At 38.0% G+C, this 21,274-nt stretch overlaps 1 protein-coding gene across 2 annotated transcripts in view; it reads right to left on the reverse strand.

Annotated features, from left to right (window-relative positions):
• Positions 1–21,274, reverse strand: part of Rora (RAR related orphan receptor A) — a 174,588-nt gene that overhangs the window by 86,871 nt on the left and 66,443 nt on the right. The window contains exon 1 of one of the 2 annotated variants that reach the window (XM_076850877.2): positions 8,176–8,325. The exons of the other annotated variant lie outside the window; for it this stretch is intronic. Coding sequence (XP_076706992.1) covers positions 8,176–8,206 — 31 coding nt within the window. The 5' untranslated portion in view covers positions 8,207–8,325. Of the gene's footprint in view, positions 1–8,175; positions 8,326–21,274 lie in introns of those variants that run through there. 2 annotated transcript variants of the gene reach the window in all.

Here is a 21,274-nt window from a genome sequence, read left to right on the forward strand (position 1 = left end):
AATTTTTTTTTTTTTTTTTTTTTTTAATTTTGAGACAGGGTCTTGCTAAGACACTAAGGCTGGCCTTGAATTTGCAATCCTCCCACCTCAGCCTCCTAAATAAGATTATAGGCATGCACCACCATGCCTATAGGAATCTCTGTCTTCTTAACATATTCTCTGGGGTTGTGGGTTATACGCCACAATTTCAAAAACCACCATTTTAGGCAGGCGTTTAGAGCAAATTCATGGCTTATCTGGAAGAAACCACATTCACATGCAAGTATAAGGGTTGACCTTATTAAATTATAATACCATTTCATTGGATTATTTTGCATGTTGCAAAATCTCCATTGTTTTAAGTGGCATGTAGCTCATAGGAACTGCAAATCCATAAGCCCAGTGGTCATAATGCAGGCTTCTCCGGTTAAGTGTGGCTGCCAATTTCTCAGTGCATTTTTAAAAATGCTGATTCATGGTTGAAGACGTTTGATCAGGAGGAAGGTGTCTCAGCTCTATTTTAAAAGTACACAGGTGACACCAGAACTACCCAGCATACAAAGGCCCATAAGTATTTGCAGAGACAAGTTTATATATGTTTATCCAGTGTTCTGAATATCTGAAGTAAGATAAATAAAAAGGAGGAAAAACCCAACAACTAAAAAATGAAAACAACATTCTGTGAAAAAGAATACTTCTCATGTGGTACAAGAATCACACTTTTGGGTGGCGCAGTTTGAAAAACAGTTTGCTTCAATAACTGATCTAAACTAAACCACAAGTCTTCACTTCTGAACCACTACTTCATTTCTATGATGAAAAGGCAAAACAGCAGGGTTTCCTTGCTTTTTTCCCCCCCTCTTGTTTTTCTTGAAAAGATTCATCTTCATCTTTCTAGTAGCAGTCAGTGAGCATGTCATCCTTCAATAGCCTGGTAATCACTGTTCATTGCCATGACCTTGGTTAATCTAGCTTAGATCGGAGGATTTGACATTGTGAACAATGCAAAATTATGCAAACCTGCATTCTGACCCCTCTACGCAGCACCAGAGATAAACAAGATTTAAGGAAATAGGAAAAGCAACATTTATTCCTCTGACTCCTACATAGTAATCAAACTGTTTCATGATTGTTTAACATTTGACACAGCACTGAAATCCAGACTCAAAACTCATTTCTATTTATCCTAAAAATTATGCCAATGAATTTTATGTTTCTACAGAATTTAAAAGCATAAAACCTATTAAACTCAAAAGGCCTACATGGCACATACTGTATTTGATTTCATAGGCAAACTGTATATATTGAGGTGTATTGAATGATCTAAGTCTTCAGAAACTAAGGGATTGTTTTTGCATCTGTATTTAAAACTGTTTCATTGCCCAAAAAGATATAGTAGTTTACTTATGTCCAATTGTTTACCGTTTTAAACAAAAGTCCTAGATTTAAGAAGGCAAACTGCTGGATTTCTCTGATGAAATTATTTATGACCTTTTTTTTTTTTTTTTTTAAATCAAGTGTAGAAGAAGAGAATTAGGTTGCAACTTTCAAAACAGTACAAGGATTACTACACAGGTCATGACAGTTGTTTACTCACAAAACAAACTCACTTAAATTTAATACAATTTCATAAATTAGTTTTAACCTAGCTTAAGTTTTTTAAAAATTTTCCTTACTTCCTTACAAACATTAAAAATTCATTATGTCTCATGCTAGTATTTCTCATAACTGTGTAAAACAACAAATTATGCTTTTGAATGTGATGAAGAATGCCCTGAAGTAACTGAGAAAATAATTTCAACCTTTGACCTTCTCCACTAGCCTGATGGGAAATTCACTGGCACCATCATGGTTTTTAGCGGTCAGTAAGCAAGTAACCACTAGAGGGCAGCCTTATCTAGGCTGTAACACTACCTTGCCACCAAAAAAAAAAAAAAAAAAATCTTATAAATGCTTCTAATGTTCCTATAATTATTTTTGCAATATTTTTGATTCCCTTGATTCCTTTATATTTAACATTCAACATCATTTGAAATAGAAGTACTCCTACACAGTTCAAAATTCCACTTTCACAAATTACAATGCTAACACAAAGGCAGGTAGGTCATGAGAGGGGTTAAAAATGCAGTCTATGTACCTCAAAATATTTAGAATAAAAAGTTTTTTTTAAAAGCCATTTCTTCCTCTTTATTATGTAGTGAGTTAAGTTCCACGTGAATCACACCAAATCTGGTAGTTGGGTTCCATTTTTTACCTCAAAATTTCAAATGGTTCTAGAAAAACTGAAGTGTGTTTGAGGAAGAAACTGATCAAGATTGTGGGAAGGTTAAACCATGAACTTTGTGAAAAACTGGACAAGGACAACAGATATTAGGGGTTAGAGGGTGTGTGTATGTATGTGTGTGCACACTATATGCTACTAGTGCTCAAATAGTCTTTTATTTGAAAGATGGATTAAATGTTCAGCCCCCAAAGAAAGGATCAGAATAAAGGAATTAAAAGAACAAAGGAGAGATTTAGGTTTGATATAAGAAGACTTTTCTAATTCTGCATGGAATAAGCTACCTCTAAAGAGAGTGAGTTCCCCATCTTTGGAAGTGTTCAAGCATAACCAATCATTTTGCAGGAATGTTGTGGAGAAGACCCAAATGCCAATGGGACACTTATCTCGGTGACTTTTAAGGTTTCTTCTATCCCTGAGTCTCTATGAAATAATGCTTATTTGTTTTCAGACGAATATACTTCAATCCAGCACTCAGAAAGGTAAATGCCTATCAAGTGGGAAATGAGCTTTTGCAGATCCACTTGGAAACTTTTACACTTCGGGTGATTTTCTAAAATACAACAAATTTCTCAAGAATATGTCTATAATCATACCCCTTGGCTATCATGGATACATGAATTTTCTACTATATAAAGGCATATTAAAATTAGAAGATGTATTTGTATTTTCTTTGCCTAAAGATAAATGGAACATATAGATAAATCTTTAGTTCAATTGCATCATAATAGTAATGGGTTATACAGGTTAACTGTACTTCGAGGTATTCTATATTCTTCAGGAAAGTAAAGCTTACATTACAGCTGGATCCTCTTATAACAATCAGACTTAGTAAAAATCATGGATGAAGAGAGCTAATGATAAGCAAATAAGAATAACCCCATTTGTACCAAATTGATTTTATTAAAGAGTAATTTAAAGATATTAGGCTCAGCAAAGTATTACATAATTGAATCTATTTTTTCCCATATAAATGCCAGAGTTATAATTTCCACTAACTAGATACAAAGTTATATCCAGGACATTTTCACAGCTTCCTCTGGGGGAGGCATGAAGATAGTGGAAATGAGGGTTCTGGTCCTTGCTTTACCAGGCATCAAACGGAAGACCGTGGCTATCATATATAACCCATATGAGCCTCAGTTTCTTCAACTCAAAAACATGAACTTACTAGTGACTTCCCAGGGAGGACTAAATGAGATACAAGTGTGTAAATCATAAAGCCCAAACTAAATACAGATTAACATCATCCCCTATTTGTGAAATGCCTAGTAAACTTCAGAGGCAAGAAAATCAAAAGCAGAAAATGAAATCACTGGCAAACCTTGGGAATAAACTTAACATTGCTTTTTATAGCCACAGGAGCAAAGATTCTCAAGTTTTATTATCTCCTATTAAGATGATGAGGGCTAACAGGTTTTACTTAAAAAAGAAAATCTAGAAACAAAAGATATCGGTACTTTCTTGCTTTTTGCCCATTGGTTAATATATGCGATTATTCACATCTCATCTCTGGACCTGCCACTTTGACAATTTACAGAAAAAGCACTTTTTTATCTCAACATACATGATACTGACAGATACAAAAACCTCTGGCAATGAATCTCTCAGTCCATAAGTGGAAAGGCCAGGGTAGAAAGAAGGTGTTCTCAGTGGAGTGACTAGATTGGGGACAAAGATGTAAATCATTCTTCAAAGGGTCAACATATGTACTATTATATCTAATGTTAATTCAGACCTGATTAAGCACTGATGGATGTCTCAAAAAAATTGTTTTTAAAGTAGAGAAACAAAATCGGTGTAGCTGCTGAATCCATGTGTCTAATTTTTTAAAATTACCAAATATGAATTATATAAATTAGCCTTGATTTCAACTAACAAGCTGTGAATATTTTAAATGCATGAATGTATTTCTATTAAAAAGTAGTTTTAAAAGATTTGTTCCATACACAGGGTTTTACTGATTGTTAAAATTATTTAAAAGCATTTGAAGAAAACTGAACTCCAGGTCTACTTTCGCAGATTTTCCATCCATCCATCCATCCATTAACTTTTTCTTCTAGTAAATGCTATTTGTAAATATTATCTTCTTAGATTCCCCAGAGCAAATTATAGAGTGGCTGGGTGCTATTGTAGGTGCTTTGCAATTATCTATTTGCTGATCTCACCCATTTTTACTGTGATTCACTTGAATGGGAGAGAAAGATGGGAGAAAAAGCAGTTTAGAGAACTATATCTAGTAGGTATTAAAAATCAAGACTTGAATCATATAGTATATATTTATTTTCAAAAGAATTATTTTTACTTATAAATTATTATATACCTGGACAGCATTAAGAAATTATATGGTTCTCAATTCAAATTGACGGCAAAGTGATTTACTTGAGCATGATGTTGCTTTGCATTTCATGTGATGTGGTTACTAAGTACATAAAGCCAAGGGGCTGTCTATGAATATGGTACTTTAAAAATATTCTCTGCTTTATGGAGTACCCAGGCTTCCCCTCTACCCATGCACAAATGCATTCATACTTTTTCATCTTTAATAGAACTGACCCCTTCTCGTCAAATAAGCACTTAGCTCAGTACTGGTGGCCATTTGGGTTTTATCTTTTTCAGATCCAGCCATCATCATCCTCTGCCAATTCCACCTATCATAGGTTCCATAATGGGACATAAATCTCAACGAAAGGATACCACAGAAAGGGTGCTTAAAATGAGACTAGGGATTGAATCCAAATTTCACACAGTAAAAAGAAAGGGAGATTCTTCAAAACCATAAAATCATATGTATTAAAATTAGACATAAAACTAACCACCAAAATGTAGAGTATTTTTTTTTAAAGTGGTAAGATGCCTTGCATTTGTATATGAATCAGGCTGAAAGAAGAACCTATTATGAGACAGAAATTCCCCTTCGGCCTCCCTTCACTTTTATAACTCCATTTACATGAACACAGGCTGAGTGCTCATAGGAAGCAAAGGGACACACACTCCACTGAGACAGATGGAGCTCCGCATTTCTTTTCAGTGCTCGGCCGCTGGGTGACATTTGGCCAATGCACTTTTATGATGAGCAGAACAAGTGCTCCCCTGATTATAAATGTTATCACTGCCTCTTTCCGTTTGCCCAGGATACAATCCAAATGGTAGTGGAATTTTGTTGTTAATTAAACAAAAACAAAACTTAAGGATGAGATGAGAGTTGCTCAAATGAAGATTTATTACTTCTAAGCATGAAACCACTTTAAGCCTAAACTTATTTGACAACTAACGCAGAGGAAGGATTTTCTTCTTTGGTGAGTTCAAAAGGCCTGATTTAAAAACATCAGTAAATCAGCCAACAAAGAGAATGTTTCTCTTTTATGGTTGCTTGTTCTCTCCTCCCTTGTCCACATGCAACCTCATATCCAAAAGCTATATTGTAAAGAAAGTGTTTCTGTTTTGCATGAAAAATCTAATTATACAAACTCTTACATATGGAACCAATTTAACTATTAAAACTGAGAGGCAGTAGGGAAGTATTTAATATGATTCTGGGCCAGGTTTTTTTCCTTTAAATCTGATATGGAAACATTTATGGCATCCCTCATTTTCCCACAGACTATTTTCCTTCAGTTAAAATTTGCACCAAAGCAAGATAATTCCATTAAAACACAGGATGTCATGATATTGGGAATGAAATATTCTAATTGTCCAGATACTGCATGCTCTGTCTCTGACAGCTGAGCTTATAGAAAAATTTCATTGCCAGTACTTTGGAGCTACTTTTCTCAAAGCACAATGCTATGAATCTATTATTTTATGGCAGCCAGAGGTCACTCCAAGACAAAAGTGTGAACAAGAGCTTTTGGGGAGGGGGAATGTGTGAGTTTCTTGTGATTCTACTAGTAAGGGATAGTTTGTAGTAGAACTTCACTTTATACTAGAACTATGTCAAAAGCCTGTGTTCAATGTAACATCAACATTAAATTATGAGAACATACTTTCCTTATTGTTTGGTGGTTACTGTTCATTGGGGATAAAAATCAATTTAAAATGTCTCAGCCTGTTTTTTGAATTCAACACAAACTACACTAAATAAAATGCATGAGGAATGGCATTGATATGCCACAATTAGCAAAAGCTCTTATATAATTTAAGGGAAAATAGGAGAAAATGTCTTCACAAAGGCTATTTGAGTAATTTTACACTTAGAGGATTAATGAAATGCAGGAACATCTTGAAAGTTTTTTTTTTTTTGCGGGGTGGGGGGGTGGGGTGGGGGACAGAAACAATAGATTTCTTTAACATAAGAACTCTTTAACATATTTTTCTTCCCAAATGATTTTTACATGCTTAAGAGCGTGTATCACGGGAACGTTTCCTCTCTTTTACTATATCAGTTGCATATTCTGAGAATGATTAAATCCCATTCCCCGCAAGCCTCAGGGGAATAGAAAGAAAATTTGCTTTAGGGCACAACGTACAGAAAGATTTCATCTCAAGCAGCTCATCTTAGCACCCACTACGTTTCGACCTGTTAATAATTAATAAAAGAGATGCCACCCAATCTCTAGTGAAGAAAGGCAAAGCTCGGTGATCCGAAAGTAAACCCAGTTTAGATACCAAACTGGTGTCCTCCATCCTGGATTGCTACAAAATCCCAACATAGCAAACATTTAACGCGCCTAGGGCGCCCGCACAGCTGGGCAGAACCCACAAGACAGACCGGGTCTGCACCATTGCTGGACGTTCCGGAGCCCTGTCTACCGCCAACAGATGGGGCTTAAATCCCCAAGCCCGGCGGCTGGGCCTGCGAAGCTGCTCAGGCAGATTATCCACTGCCCGGAACCAGCAGACGCAGGAGCGGGCTGAGTTTTTCCGGGGCTGTTTGCAACAGTCTAAGACGGTGTCTCGGTTCCTCGGGGCAGCACAGGACGACTTCCTGCACACCTCCAAACTTTGTCTTTCCTATCAGAAACTTCCCTGACTTGCTTGCCACGGCTCCTTTCCTCCTCACCTGAAAGCACCACGAATCAGTCTTCCCACTAATCATTCCTCCCTGCCATCCGGCTACTAGCCAGGCTAAGGAGTCCTGGTCAGGGCGTAAGGCCGGGTGCGCAGGATTGGCCTCGACTAACCCGCGCATGTCGGCCCTTACCACGGTCTAACCTCCGTTACTGCCCGCGAATCTTGTGGGCTGATAAGTTGCCTTCGCACATCCATTTACAAACGTAAGTATCAAGCGGGGGGGGGTGGGGTGCGCTGCGGCTAGGGCGGCCGCCGAGAGCGTCTTGGCAAGATCAAGGCGCGGGTCTCGCTTGGGCCGCGCGCTTTAGGAAGTGGCCGCGGCGGGACGCCACACCGACCCGCCGCACTTCCCCGGTGGGCGGCAGCTCGGACGCTCAGAGCCGCTGGACAAAAAGGGCCCAAGGCCTGGGGCGCTAACCAGTCCCCGGGGTGACACCACGAACCATTCGCACACTCTGCCGGGCCTGGCCACGGCGCCTCCCCAACGTAGGCCGGAGCTGTCCGGGATGCGGGCTCTGGGAATCGGCCGCGTTTGCCCCCAGCTGCCTAGACCTCTTCCTCCCTCCGCGAAGCGCGACACTCCCGGCAAACTTTCTTTTGGGAGCCCCGCCGGGTACCAGGCGGACCCAGGCGACTGACAGAAGCAGACGAGCACGGAAAAGGGGGAGGTGGGGGGGAGTCCAGCCCGTGCGCCTTTGCCCCTAACAGGAGGCAGGCCGATCCCGCGGCCAGGCTCAGGTGGCGCCGCTGCGTTGGCCCAGAAGGCCCTGGCGGGGCTCCCTCGCCCAGCCCCGGGCAGTACGTGCGCTCGGGCAGGCGCGCCCACCCCTCCCCCTGCGCGCCCTCCTCCCCGCCCCCCGAGCAGCCAGCCCACCCGGCCCCGGCGGGGCGCCCGGGCTCACCTTTCATCGCTGCGATCACAAAATACATCATTTAAGCCGCGGTGCGGAGAGCGCAGGGAGAGCGGATTGTCCGACCCCGGAGCCCCCTCTGCCGCCGCCGCGCCGCAGCCGCCCGAGCCACAGCAGCAGCTGCCGCAGCTGCCCGCCCGCCGAGAGCCATCCCGAGCCATAAGAGGCTCCATGTGACCGGCTGACATCACGGCCGCCGCTCTGTTTACACCGCGCCCCTCCGCTTCCTCTCGGGGCGGGAGGCGGGAGGAGGGAGGCAGGCGCGCCCCAGCGCCGCGCCCCGCCCCGCCCCCGCGGGCAGGTGAGCTGCAGCGGCTTGGCGGGCCCACCCCGGCTCTGCGCGGCCCTCGGGTGCTCAAACCCCCAGCCTAATCTTCGCATGCTTGGTCACCTGTGGCCGCCCGCGAGCTTTCGGCGCTCAGCGCCCAGAGGAACGCGCGTCTTGCTACTTTCTCTCCCAACTCCGAGTGGCAAGAGACGCACAACCCGACGCCACTCTCTTCCTTTCCCGAGCCTTAGCCCCTGACAAATAGTCCAACCTTGGGGAGAAAAGGAGAGTCTGGGGGGCTGCTTTTCCTCTTATTTTCCCAAAGTGCCCCAGCTCTGAAGGAGCCTCCACTACGCAGGTGGAGAACGCAGCCACTGGGGACCGGTTCGAGGAGAGGAGAGAGCAGTGGCTCCTTGTAAGTCTTTCAGAAGAAACCTTGCCTGGACGGGGGGGAACTCCACCCATCCAACTCTTGGTAAACCTCTTCATACCAACATCTGAGGTCCTGGTTTTTCCCCACCCTCCGTCCCGCGTTCAGGACCACCAATACCTGGACGAAGAGCAGAAAATTGTATGTGAGTGACCTAAATGAGCTCCAGTTGCCGGTTGATTTGAGCCACTAAATTCTCAGGCTTGTCATATCCAGCACTCTCTCCAGAGAACCGGTCTACAAGTACAAAAGGCTCTAGTTTTCATACCCTAAAGATGAGATATTGTATTTTGGACGGGGGGGGGGGGGCGGTAAATCTCTAAAGGCCAACTTTGCGAATTTTAACTTGTAAGACTTAATTTCTTCCAAATTTTGAAGCTTAATCCTTTTTACTAGCCTCATGGAAACGTAAATTATGACATAATTATTATACAGATGAATTTCCTTATGATGAATTTCAGATGCTACTGAACCTAGAATCTGCATTATTTAAAACTGGTCATTGTATCTATAATATTGAACATAACAGAAAAAGATTCTCAACGGTACCTACTGCTGTACCTTCGAGAAATTTCAATTCTGCTTTCTTTTCTGCTGGTTTGTCCTCTTACAACTTAAAATATTAAATGACTATTTCTTTTTAAAAATATTAGATGGTCATTTTTCCCCCCATACAACTGAATAGCCCTTGCCTGAGTTGGGCCATAATTTAAAACACATGCAGATAATCAGCACTGTAGAAAACAAAAATTCACACACTCCCCACCCTCAACTCCCTTTCAAGGCAAAATTAAGTTTTCCAAGCATATACACAGTGCTCTAATTTAGAAAGCCAGAAAAGTCCATTGTCTTTCAATCCAACTGTGGCTTTATAAAAAAAAGTTTGATCTCAGATAAATCCATCCCAGTACAGTTTTTTTCCCTTTAGAATACTTTCCAAATAAAACCACCAAAATAAGAAATTATGAAAGTGTGAAGCCAAGACCTACCCATGTTAATTCAGCTGTCCAGCCATAGCAAAGTGGACAAGAGTTTCAAATGAATTAACCATACCCACTGTAATGTTTACAATTATGAAATTGAATCACACCATGTTCCCATGATGCAACTATATCTCCCAGTGAGGCAACTCCTCTGTTACATGGACACCATCATTCAAATTTGGTTCTTGATTTCTTTGTGCTAACAATTAGAAGAAGGAAGGATAAGACCAAACTATCCTGTTGGTAGGTCCTGGATTCAATTTCCTTTTTCTTATATTGTTAAAGGATGAAAAAAAATTAGAGAATGCATTTTCCTAGTTATATTCTTCCATACTTGATGTAAATGAATTTGGATGTACAACTCTGAGAATTTACAATGTCTCTTTAAAACAGTATCCAGCTTTAGAAAATAATGCTTTGAAAATAACCAAATCCATTAGCTCTAGCCTGGCTGTCAGACATCTGACTCCAAGGTAAATAGTCTTACATCACTAGTAATCGGTATTTATTTCCAGACCATTTCAAATGAAATCGGTAATGGGGAGTGACATGTAACGTGACATATGCTCCTGCAATTACAAGTAGTAGAATTATTTTTCCTATAGAAATGTCCCCAATTGTAATATAACTTCATAATACTTACTTGAAATATTCACACATTTATTCAACAAAGACATTTCCAGGATAATGTAATACTGACCTTGCCCTTTTAGAAACGTATTTCATTCGCATCCTACAACTAATGAGCAACAGAATTTCAGATATTAAGTCCTAACCTTCCTGTGTGGCTAGATGCTATTTGTAATTCATGCCTCTATTAAATGTCTTCAGCTTTTAACCCAGGGTATATTACTGATCTTTATATTAACACATGCTCTCACAAAACTTTTAAAGTAAAGATGAGAGACTGTTTTTTATTTAAAAAACACTTGAAATATAAATTTTCTTTGAAATTATTGTTTCCAACCAAACAAATCAGCTAGGAATGAAAAAAATCCATATCTACTTCCAATAATACTAAATTAGAGCCATAAATGACACATTTCAGTAAATCTGTACCCACTGTATATTAAAATACAATAATATAGAAATATGATACAATATTAAAATAAGACAAGTGGGTAGGAATAATGATGGATTTTAGTAAAGAATCAGAGTACTACAATGGGGAAAAACAATGCTAAGCAATATATTTTTTCCATCTTTTTCTTTTTACCAAGTGTACTGAAAAAGAAAAAATAATAATATTGCTACGTGAAGATAACTAAACGGGATGGGAGTTCTTTACCATGAATAAGAGTGTGTTATATATTAATTCCCAACTTACATTTTTCTGTTGGCTTTTTCTCAGGAAAAGAAGACACACAAGATACTTATAAAGACAGGTAATTTTCCTGAGTCCCGCAGAGCCCCACATGGTGTCCCTGTGTGCTGGATTTCATAGTGGATCTGGTACTTGGCAAGGAAGTAGGGAGATACTTCTGATGCCAGGTTGTTCCAAAATGCCTATGGGTTTGGGTGGGGGGAAGCCTGGTGCCCTTTTGCAGGTGTCTAGATTGTAATATCATTAGTAAATTGGTACTAATCTTCCCACTTTCAGAAGAAATGATACTTGACTTTATGGTAATGTATTTGGTTTTTCACCACAAAGTATCTGATCTCATAGTGTACCACCGTGAATTACACATACAGTGTGCTATTGGGGAAAATAGTCTTTATCCCAAGTCTCCTAGGATGAAGATGATTTTAAAGTCTTAAATGCATGTGAAAGAAAGCATTTTGGTTCTGTCTTGCCCAGGCTCTGTGTCTCTCTCTCCAGTGTGTGGCAGCTTGCTAATTCAATTAATTTCTTTCTAACTGAACAAGAAAGGGATCAGTGGAAGGTTAATGTGGTCCTAGGCAGCTTGATTCAGCTGAATGGTTGGCCATCCTGCATTGTGATCTTTAGGAGTTGGACTATTCTATCCAAAATAGAGCCAGGGGATGAGGTTTCTTATAGACCAAATGGGGCCAGATCTAAGAGTTCTAGAAAAATTACTCAGGAGATTACACAGAAAGCACAAACTTAACTACATTGATCAGAGCTTTGCTTAATTTTGAGTCCAGAAGCAGCCAGTGTCCAGTAAGAAAGGGAAACTCCTTATTTAGGAGTGTTAAGGGGAAGGGGATAATCCTATAAATATTATCTTTTTCATAATTAAAAAAAATTTAATAGACACAATACCTTGATTTTGTTTAATTTTTTTTAGAGAGAGAATTGTTTAATATTTATTTTTTAGTATTTGGTGGACACAACATCTTTATTTTATTTTATTTTTTTAATTTTTATGTGGTGCTGAGGATCGAACCCAGCGCCCCGCGCATGCCAGGTGACCGTGCTACTGCTTGAGTCACATCCCCAGCCCTTGTTTAATTTTTTATGTGGTGCTGAGAATCAAACTCAGTGCCTCAAACATGCTAGGTAAGCGTGCTACCACTGAGCTACAACCCCAACCTTTTTCATGATTTTTAAACTAGACATAGATGTAGATTTAAATTTGCATGCATGTATACATATGCATAGTCCATGAAATATGTTGAAATAAACTATTTTGGTAGCCAAAGACATCTTTGATTTTATACATACCTATTCACATGCACATATTTCTCATAAGCAATCCACAACCACAATTATTGAGTGCTTATTATGTGCCTCTACTGTGCTGGAGAGTCAAGCAAGAACTAGACCATAGTTCTCATCTTGAGAAGCTCACCACCCAGCTGACCTTTGCTCTAAAATCCCTACAGAAGTCAGTTCCCAAAGTAAGTGAACACTCCTAAAGAAGGCAGAGTGTTGGGTTGCCCACTGGAAAGATGTTTGCACAGCAATTTGCCATTCAATTGATAGATGGCTGCAAATAATTAGTGTGGCGATTAATGTAATGGAATGTTGGAGGTGAAAGATTTGGCAGGAGAGAGACTGTGATGCAGGGATTCTGGGATGTCTGAAAGCAAGTATTTCATTCACCTGTTAGGAAATCCAGAGAACTGGCGTATGTTTTGTAACCATCTCAATGAGGAAAAAGGGTAGAGTTCACAAGGCCTACAGAACTAAGCAACTCCACAGAACAGGTAGGCAGCAGGTGCCTCACTAGACACACGCCTGCCAAAGCAGCAAGCAAAAAGACCAGAGGCAAGAGCACCCTCCATTCTGTCAAGTTTCCATGGGCTATGCGAGAGATGGCAGTGGATATACATATACATATATATGTATATATATATTATATAACATATATAATTAAGGGAATTCAGGAAATATGTATGAACTCAGAACCTGGAATCCTGAATCTTGCTTCACTCTTGTCACTAGCTTTCTATTTTTCCTTGAGCAGTCATTTCACATCTCGGGACAGCAGGTCCCTTCCTTGCCTATAGAATGAGGTAGTGAGAATAGGCCTCAAGGTGCTCTTGTGCCCAGACATCCCACATCTGCTTTCAGGAACACTGTCATTCCTTTCTCTCTGCTGTTCCATCTCTATTCACTTCTCTAAGGAGTCTTCTTTATTTCATTGAACTTTATGTTATGGCAGAATGAGCTTTGGTTGGACAAAGTTGGGTGCAAGACCAACCTTCATCCCACTCACTAGCTGAGAGATCTTGAGCAAACCTTTGTTTCATCACATGTGAAATAAGGAGAGGAGAGTGTTGGAGGGCCACTAGGTGGATTAAATTAGACAATATATAGAAAGGACAGAGTGATTTCTCTTAGTAAGACTTACAAGGGAACTGCTTCTACCACCCCCACCCCACCTGGATCTAGGCATTGTTATACACACAAAACCTGTGCCTGGTATGAAATACTGACCCTTAATAAAGATTTGTTGAAATGACTATAAGTATGCAATTTTTGCTAAGCTTTCTACAATTTTCAAACTGTAGTGTGTGTGTATATATATATATAAAACAAATATTTATTAAGCACCTGCTAAGTATTGGAGATCCAAAAAGGAATAAGGATTAAGGTTCCTCTAGGCCCAAGAGGACTTGTGACATGGCAGGTTCTTTTACCTCTCTTCCTATAAGAGAGCAAGCTCTCATCTAATAAGCAACAACTAAACATCTTCTGTGTGCACGATACTGTTCTAGGACAGAGAGAAGGAAGAAAAATATCAAGATGTCTGTCCTTCAAAGGGCTCACTATCTAGCAGGAAAAGGAATGTAATGCTTATAACGTAAGACAGAATGTGAGACACATATTCTAAGTGTTCCTGAAATAAAGTGCTATATAAGCCAAGAATAAGCAAGGTTACTCTGTGCAGGGTTAATCTTAAGCTTTATAAGAAGGATTTCATGGAGGAGGTAGCACCTGGTCTAGACCTTAAAGGCCAAATCAGGGTACAAACAGGAATGAAGGTTTTTTTTTTTTTTTTTTTGAAAAAGCACAGAACATAGATAAAAGAAAGAAACAAAAAATTTCATTTTTCATTTAAGGAAAACTAGTAGTGAGGAGGTTCACAGTAGCATAAAATACATAGAGACCAAGAGGGGAGAATGTCCCAAATGCAGATTGTAGCCGTTTCTCCTGCCTTCCCTCGTAGCACCCAGTACAGAGAACTTCAAACTATACACATTCAGAGAATGACTTTTGAAAAAAAAAAAAAAAAAAAAAAAAACTGAGAGCAAAAAAGGGAATTTGTGCTTGAGAAAATAAATCTCTTTGCAGCTTGCCTATTGCATAGTCTATTGTAAGGATTAATAGTTGGTTTGATAGTCATAAAGTTAAATTACACTTAATAAAACACATAGAGCAAAAGAGTTCCACATCACAGCACACTGAGGAAGAATAAAACTGGAAATGGGTGTTATTTCATCAGAGCGAAAAGCTAAGCAGAGCATTTTAGGATGAGCAAGATAAATTGAATGTTATTTGATTTTGTATCTCATCCATTTCTGTTCTGAAAATTATCTGAGACAGTTCTATTAATACAGATGCTTCGTATATAGGCCATATTTTATTTTTTAAGGAACTATCTTAAAATATATTTTCAAATAATGGAGAAAAGATAAGCAGTTACAGATGGTTTTCCCTATTTTTGTCATGCATGATCAAGACTGCAGAGTAATGTGGGCTTCGTTGGGAAATCCAAGTCTCGCAGCTAGAAGCATTCCAGGAGCAAACGCTGGCATTATTTTGCTTTCACAGAGAAAATATGTTCCTGTTCAGTCAAGCAGAGTAATCAATTATTCTGCATTATGAAATACTCATTTTATAACTATTGACATTTCAGACAGTTGTGCCACATGTCAATAGTGGTTTTGATGCTCACATTCAAGCTGCAGCTTATAGGATGGGATTCATCTGGGCTGACAGTGTCTGATCAGAAGTCGTTTCTCTTCTCTCAGAAGTCCATCTATTATTTATGTCACAGTCCTGCATGGTACGAGTGTTTTTTGAGCACTGAAATAAGAACAGACTTGACTATGTATTTTCTTTTTAATAAAAATGTTAAAGTCCTCTAAATATGTTAGATTCACATTAAAAAATAATCATCACTCTTTTGAATGAAAAACTATTCCTACGTTTTGTGGGATGAAGGTAAATTAGGCACTCTTTTCTGAAGCTACCATTCACATTTGATTTGTAGTACCTAGTTAAACCTTATGTCCCCAAAGATAATTTTCTGAAATCAAAATAGCTTTCCAATCATTATTCAATACTGCTGCTACTCCCTCTCCTACTGGTTAACCATCTCTTGGGACTTCCTTGTGGTATGCATTTATTTCATGTTCTTTTTAAGATTTCATTCATCCAACAACATTCTATACTTTTATTACTCTAAATTTATAGATGAGGCAAGGCAGGCACAGAGAAATTAAGTGACTTGTCTAAGAGCATAAGACTGGCAACTGGTGGAATCATAAGAAAAACCTACGTAAACTGATTCTGGGGTACACATTCCAACATTATGCTTTGACTTTCAAAAATTTTTATAATTTTTCTTTGAATTCAGCATTAACCAATATTTTTTAAATAGCAAGATAACTTCTTCAGAAATAAAAAAATTACCACTCTAAGAACATCTAGGCATCTGTGAAAGAAATTCTTTTATCACTAGCAGGGTTAGCATGTGTCATTATGAATTATTGCACAATTTAGTAAATTATTTAATTACTACTAATGAAGAAACATACTGTACATGGTTGTAATTATCCTGTTTGAAAACAATGTTGCCATTTGTATATTTAAAAAACACTTGCTACATATTAAATTAACTCTTGAGAGTTTTTTTTTTTCTGGTATCTTGGAATAATTAAGCAACACTAAATATTGATAATGGAATGTTAGATAGGATTGCAAGGAAACTAAAATATATAAAAGCTAATACTGGCATTTCTAAAAGATTCCAAATATGTTGAAAATATAAAACACAGCAATTTCATAATTCACACTATGAAAAAGCACAAGATAAAGGTCTTCACCTCAGCAGCAAATTGTATCTTGCTGCTCTTTTTGTAAATCACTTTTGCAACATATGCCACATAATATAGTATCTCATTTGTCTAGTTAAATCACCTAACAAATGGCTTTGATAGCAAAATAATCTTAAATAGAACCATTTAATTTTTATGCACGTTTTTTAAATTGCTGTATGCATTTATTAAGTGACTGTGATCATTCATACACAGTTTTTTAAAATTTGTACAAAAACATAGTACATACATACCCTTAAGATGTGTGGGCAATGAGTTTAACTAAAATATAATTTTTATTTTTTATGGTACTGAGAATTGAATCCAGGTTTGCTCTACCACTGAGCTATGTCCCCAGCCCCACCTTTTATGTTTTTTTATATGTTGACAGACATCTCTTTTTTCTATTTTATTCATCTATTTATATACGGTGCTGAGAATAGAACCCAGTGCCTCACATATACTAGGCAAGTGCTCTACCACTGAGTCACAGCTGCTGCCCCTCCCCAGCTCTTTTTAATTTTGATTTTGAGACAGGGTCTCACTAAGTTTCATAGGACCTTGCTAAGTTGCTGAGGCTGGCTAAAATAATTTTCAAAATGTCATGATACATGTGAGATGTACATTATTGAGAAACAATTAATATGCAGTATTGAATTTGTTGTAAAGGCTTATGTATAATAAAATCTTGGAAAGTCCAACTCACCCATTAATCCAAAGGTTAGATACATGTTCTATGATGAAACTGACTTTCATAAGGTAGACTGAAATGGTGATTTGATTTATAACATCTTTGTTTCTTGAAATATAATAATGTAGCAAAGCCATTATAAACAAGGAAGAATAGAAAAGGTAACTGCAAGAGTTGGGTGATCCCCCAAAAGATCTTGTGTTAGGTCTCCCTGCTTCCAAGGACATGAGCAGCTAAACCATCCATGTCTGACAGTTGCCTATCATTAAATAATCATATATAAGTAAGATAAGTGATATTATCATATTTGCTCTGTTGTCTGTTATCCCAAGGTCAAGCTGCCATTTAACTGGATAATTTAAATCAAATAAAATTTTGTCCTCTTATGAATAATTCATGTATTAAAATTATAGTTCCCAGATTTCAATACTTGTCAAAAAAAAAAAAACAGTAAAAAACTATTTCCTGTCACTATTTAGATTTAGGCATCACAAAACAAGAGGCAAGAAAACATGTTTTATATGTTCAGAGCTAACACTGCTCAATTTATCATGTAATATAAATTACTAGATAGGGTTTGTTTTACTCTAACAGTAGCTTATCAACTAGAACTACAGTAAAGCACGTAGGGTACTGTTTTAATGTCTTTTTCTGTTATTACTATGGCCAACTGGAAAAATCGTACTTTGATTCATCCTTCAGATCTCAATTTTTCATCTTCTTATTAAAATATAATTTAAAAGTAGTAAAACTCGTTTTAGTGTAAAGTTCTTTGTTTTGAAAACGGCATTTAATTTTATAACCATTAACACAAAACACCTCTCCCCCAGCATTCCTTCTTGTGCCTCTGTAGCCAACTTATCCCTCTATTCCAAACCTTGGCAACCAGAAATCTGTTTTCTATCCCTATATTATTAGCTTTAAAGAATAGTATTTCAAAAGAATACCACATTATGGAGTATTTTGATTTGTTTGTTAGTTTATTTGTTTTATACTTCTTAGCACAATGCATTTGGGATTCATCCCACATTGATGAATACATCAATATTGATACATTTCTATTTCTCAGTTTGCTTATTCATACCCCAACTGGAGGACAGTTGAGTTGTTTTCATTTTTTTGAAAGTGATAAATAAAGCTTCTATGAACATTCCTATACACATTGCTAGGTGAATATATTTTTTATTTTACATGGGTAAAAGCCTAGGAGTGGGATTATTAGATCAAATGGGGTGGATGTGTGAAATTAATAATAAGAAATGGCAAATGCTTTCCAGATGCGCTGTGCTATTTTGCATTTCTATCAGCAGTATATGGGAGTTCCAGTTGCTCTACATCCTCCTCAGCGCTTCAGTTGTCAGGTAATTATTTATACACTGTTGGTTCTGGTTATCTGCTATTATTAAGTGCAATAAAGTCACCAGGAACACTGAGTTAGTGAATATGGAATCACTGCTCTGGAGGAGATGCAGGTCTCTGCTAGTCTGTGCTCAGAGCAGTTTTGTCAACTGACTGATACATAACTTTGTTTTATGTGGTTCTGGTTAAAGACACTGTACTTAACATATTTTGTGAACACTGAACTCACAGTCAACAGTATTATGCTTCCTGGGCTCTTGGCTGGAGGATGCTTAGCTAATACAAGGTTTTCTCCAGGAGGTGCATCACATCCTTCTGGGCTTAGGAATGCTACAAAGCTCTTCAACAAGTGCTGTCCTTGGGAGTCATTTTAAACAGTGAGATCATCAGAAAAAATTATAAAAATTATAAAAATGTGGCATTAAATAGACTTAGAAAGGGTATTTGTTTACAATAAGACAGGTGAACCAGGAAGGTAGAATGTTGTTTTGAAGACATGAGCCAGATGCTTTGCTCATGCACCTGCCCACCCTGACCTCACTGGAGTTACAAATAAATTTTAGGGAGTATGCAAATTCATAAATGCAGAATTCACCAATAATAATAATTGGACTATACCCATGCATTTATTTTTATAGTCCTGGGACCTCAGTTTAAGTGGGACTGACTTCAGGAGGTCTCCACCAAACCCTAAACCCTAAACCTCCATCAGGGGAGTTTTGGGCTCCCGTTGGCATCTCTTCCTTCCCTTTCTGAAAACCTGATTCTTCACCTTGCTTTTGGTAATCAGTTGTTATCTTTTCTGTCTTCTTCACTAGCCTCTCAACTCTAGGGTTAGGAAACACCTTGTCTGTTTTTTTCCCCTATGTTTTATGCTATAGCTTACCATAGAGCCCAGAATATTTGGATGTTGGGTAAATATTTGTTGAATACGTGAATACTTTGTTGAAAGCAGAATGTGTGGTGGAAAAAGTTCTGTTATTTGAAAATCTAGTTTCCCATCCCAATGCTCACACTTATGGACTGTGTGGGATTGGTGACTTATATTCCATAAACTTTGGTTTCTTAACTTATAAAACTTCAAAAATAACATCTATTTCTAACTATGTTTTTAAGACCTGCAAAATCAGGCGATAAACTGGGCGGGTGATGCACCCCTGTAATCCCAGTGACTCCGGAGGCTGAGGTGGGAGGATGGCAAGTTCAAGGTCAGCCTCAACACCTTAGCAAGACTCTATCTCAAAATGAAAAAAAAATAAAAAGATCTGGGATACAGCTCAGTGGTAAGGAGCCCCTGAGTTCAATCCCCAGGACAAATAAAAAAAAAATCTGGCAATAAACATGGAAACAATTAGTGTCTGGGGCATTATTAATTATTAATAATCATTGCATTGGAATGGTTCATGAACTACAACTAGACTTTATAACTATATGAGCAACATAAAATATACTGATGAACATTATGAACAGTGAATCAATTTAGTCATCAAATAATACCAACTTTCCATGTATTTGATGTTATGTATTTAGAGCACCCAAATAATTAAGAGAATTTTTCACTTGCAAAGTGGATGTTTTTGTTACTCCATCCACCTAGCCACATCTTCAGGATCAGAATGTGTCATCTTAAAAACCAAGAGTTTATCTATTCTATTTCAAAGATATTTGCTGAATGTTTAAATGTGATTCTTCAATAATAGACTTTATACTCTCTGAAAACCAGTTTTTTTTTTTTTTTAACTTTTTAAACACTCCTAAAAACAAATAAATTTAATTAAGAATCATATTAGGATTCTGCCTGAAATCTTTCCTTGCAAAGATTTAATGTGTTCCTTGTGATTTCCAGGCAATAAAAAATTAATAATTTTTACAAAATTACCTCAATGTTCCCATGTATGATCAAGGCTAGCAAAATACTCTAAGTGCTAAAATACAGTGGAAAAGAAGCTTCATAAACAATACAATGGTTACTTCACTCAAAATTTACACCAATGATTGCCTTACAAAATTATGATGATCAGATATGATTAAGTGACACTATTTAAGATTATTAGTCTTTTATATATGCAAAACATGATGAATCACCGACAAAGCAAGCTAATGGTAGGGAGGGAGAGATGTCAAGTTTGTGTATTCGATTAGAAAGCAGAAGAGATTAGTAAAACTATAGAATTAATAATGATTATTGTATATGAAACCTCCATTATTTCTTAACTTCCATTTATATTAACTCTTCTGGAAACAACATTTTTTTAAACACATAAATTTTCATAAAGAACCTAACAACAGGTCTGAAACAAATCCAGGGTTTAAAACATCACTTGCCGACAGGCATCCTCCAAGTGTGCTCCGCAGAGGCACATCGCTTCTGATTATTTCCAGGCTATTTTAAATGATCTTGGACAGGGCTACTGAATGACTTGTCAGCGAACAGGAAAACATTATGACACCACTTCTCCAGATTTCTTCCCAGAACATGAAATATTTGCAATTGTTCTAATAGAATCAAGGCTAGTTTATAAAAACAAGTTATGCTTCACTCTAAACCTTTCGGTTTTAACTGAGGGAATGCTTCTAACATATGGCACCTGGGCTCTGACTCACAGCAACCTTCAAATTCTGGCCAAAATGTCTGTTTCCTGAGATTGTGTCTGATCTGCCTGTGCATCCCTGGTGGGGCCCAGCAGGCATTAAATAAATGCTATTGTTGGAACGAATGAATGAATTAAAGGGTTTCTAATTATGAGCTACAAAACTTCCATCAACAAAATAATCCCAGAGGAAAGCTGCAATGTACTTGGAAATCTTATCTATGAAGAGTTCTATTTTCAGCTCCTGTATAATTTTTTAAATCATTTATGCCCAACTTGGTCTTTCTTGATTTTTTTAAAGCAATGTGTGAAAAACAC

The sequence above is a fragment of the Callospermophilus lateralis genome, chromosome 3, assembly GCF_048772815.1.
Source record: "Callospermophilus lateralis isolate mCalLat2 chromosome 3, mCalLat2.hap1, whole genome shotgun sequence".
NCBI classification, from domain to species: Eukaryota; Metazoa; Chordata; class Mammalia; order Rodentia; family Sciuridae; genus Callospermophilus; species Callospermophilus lateralis.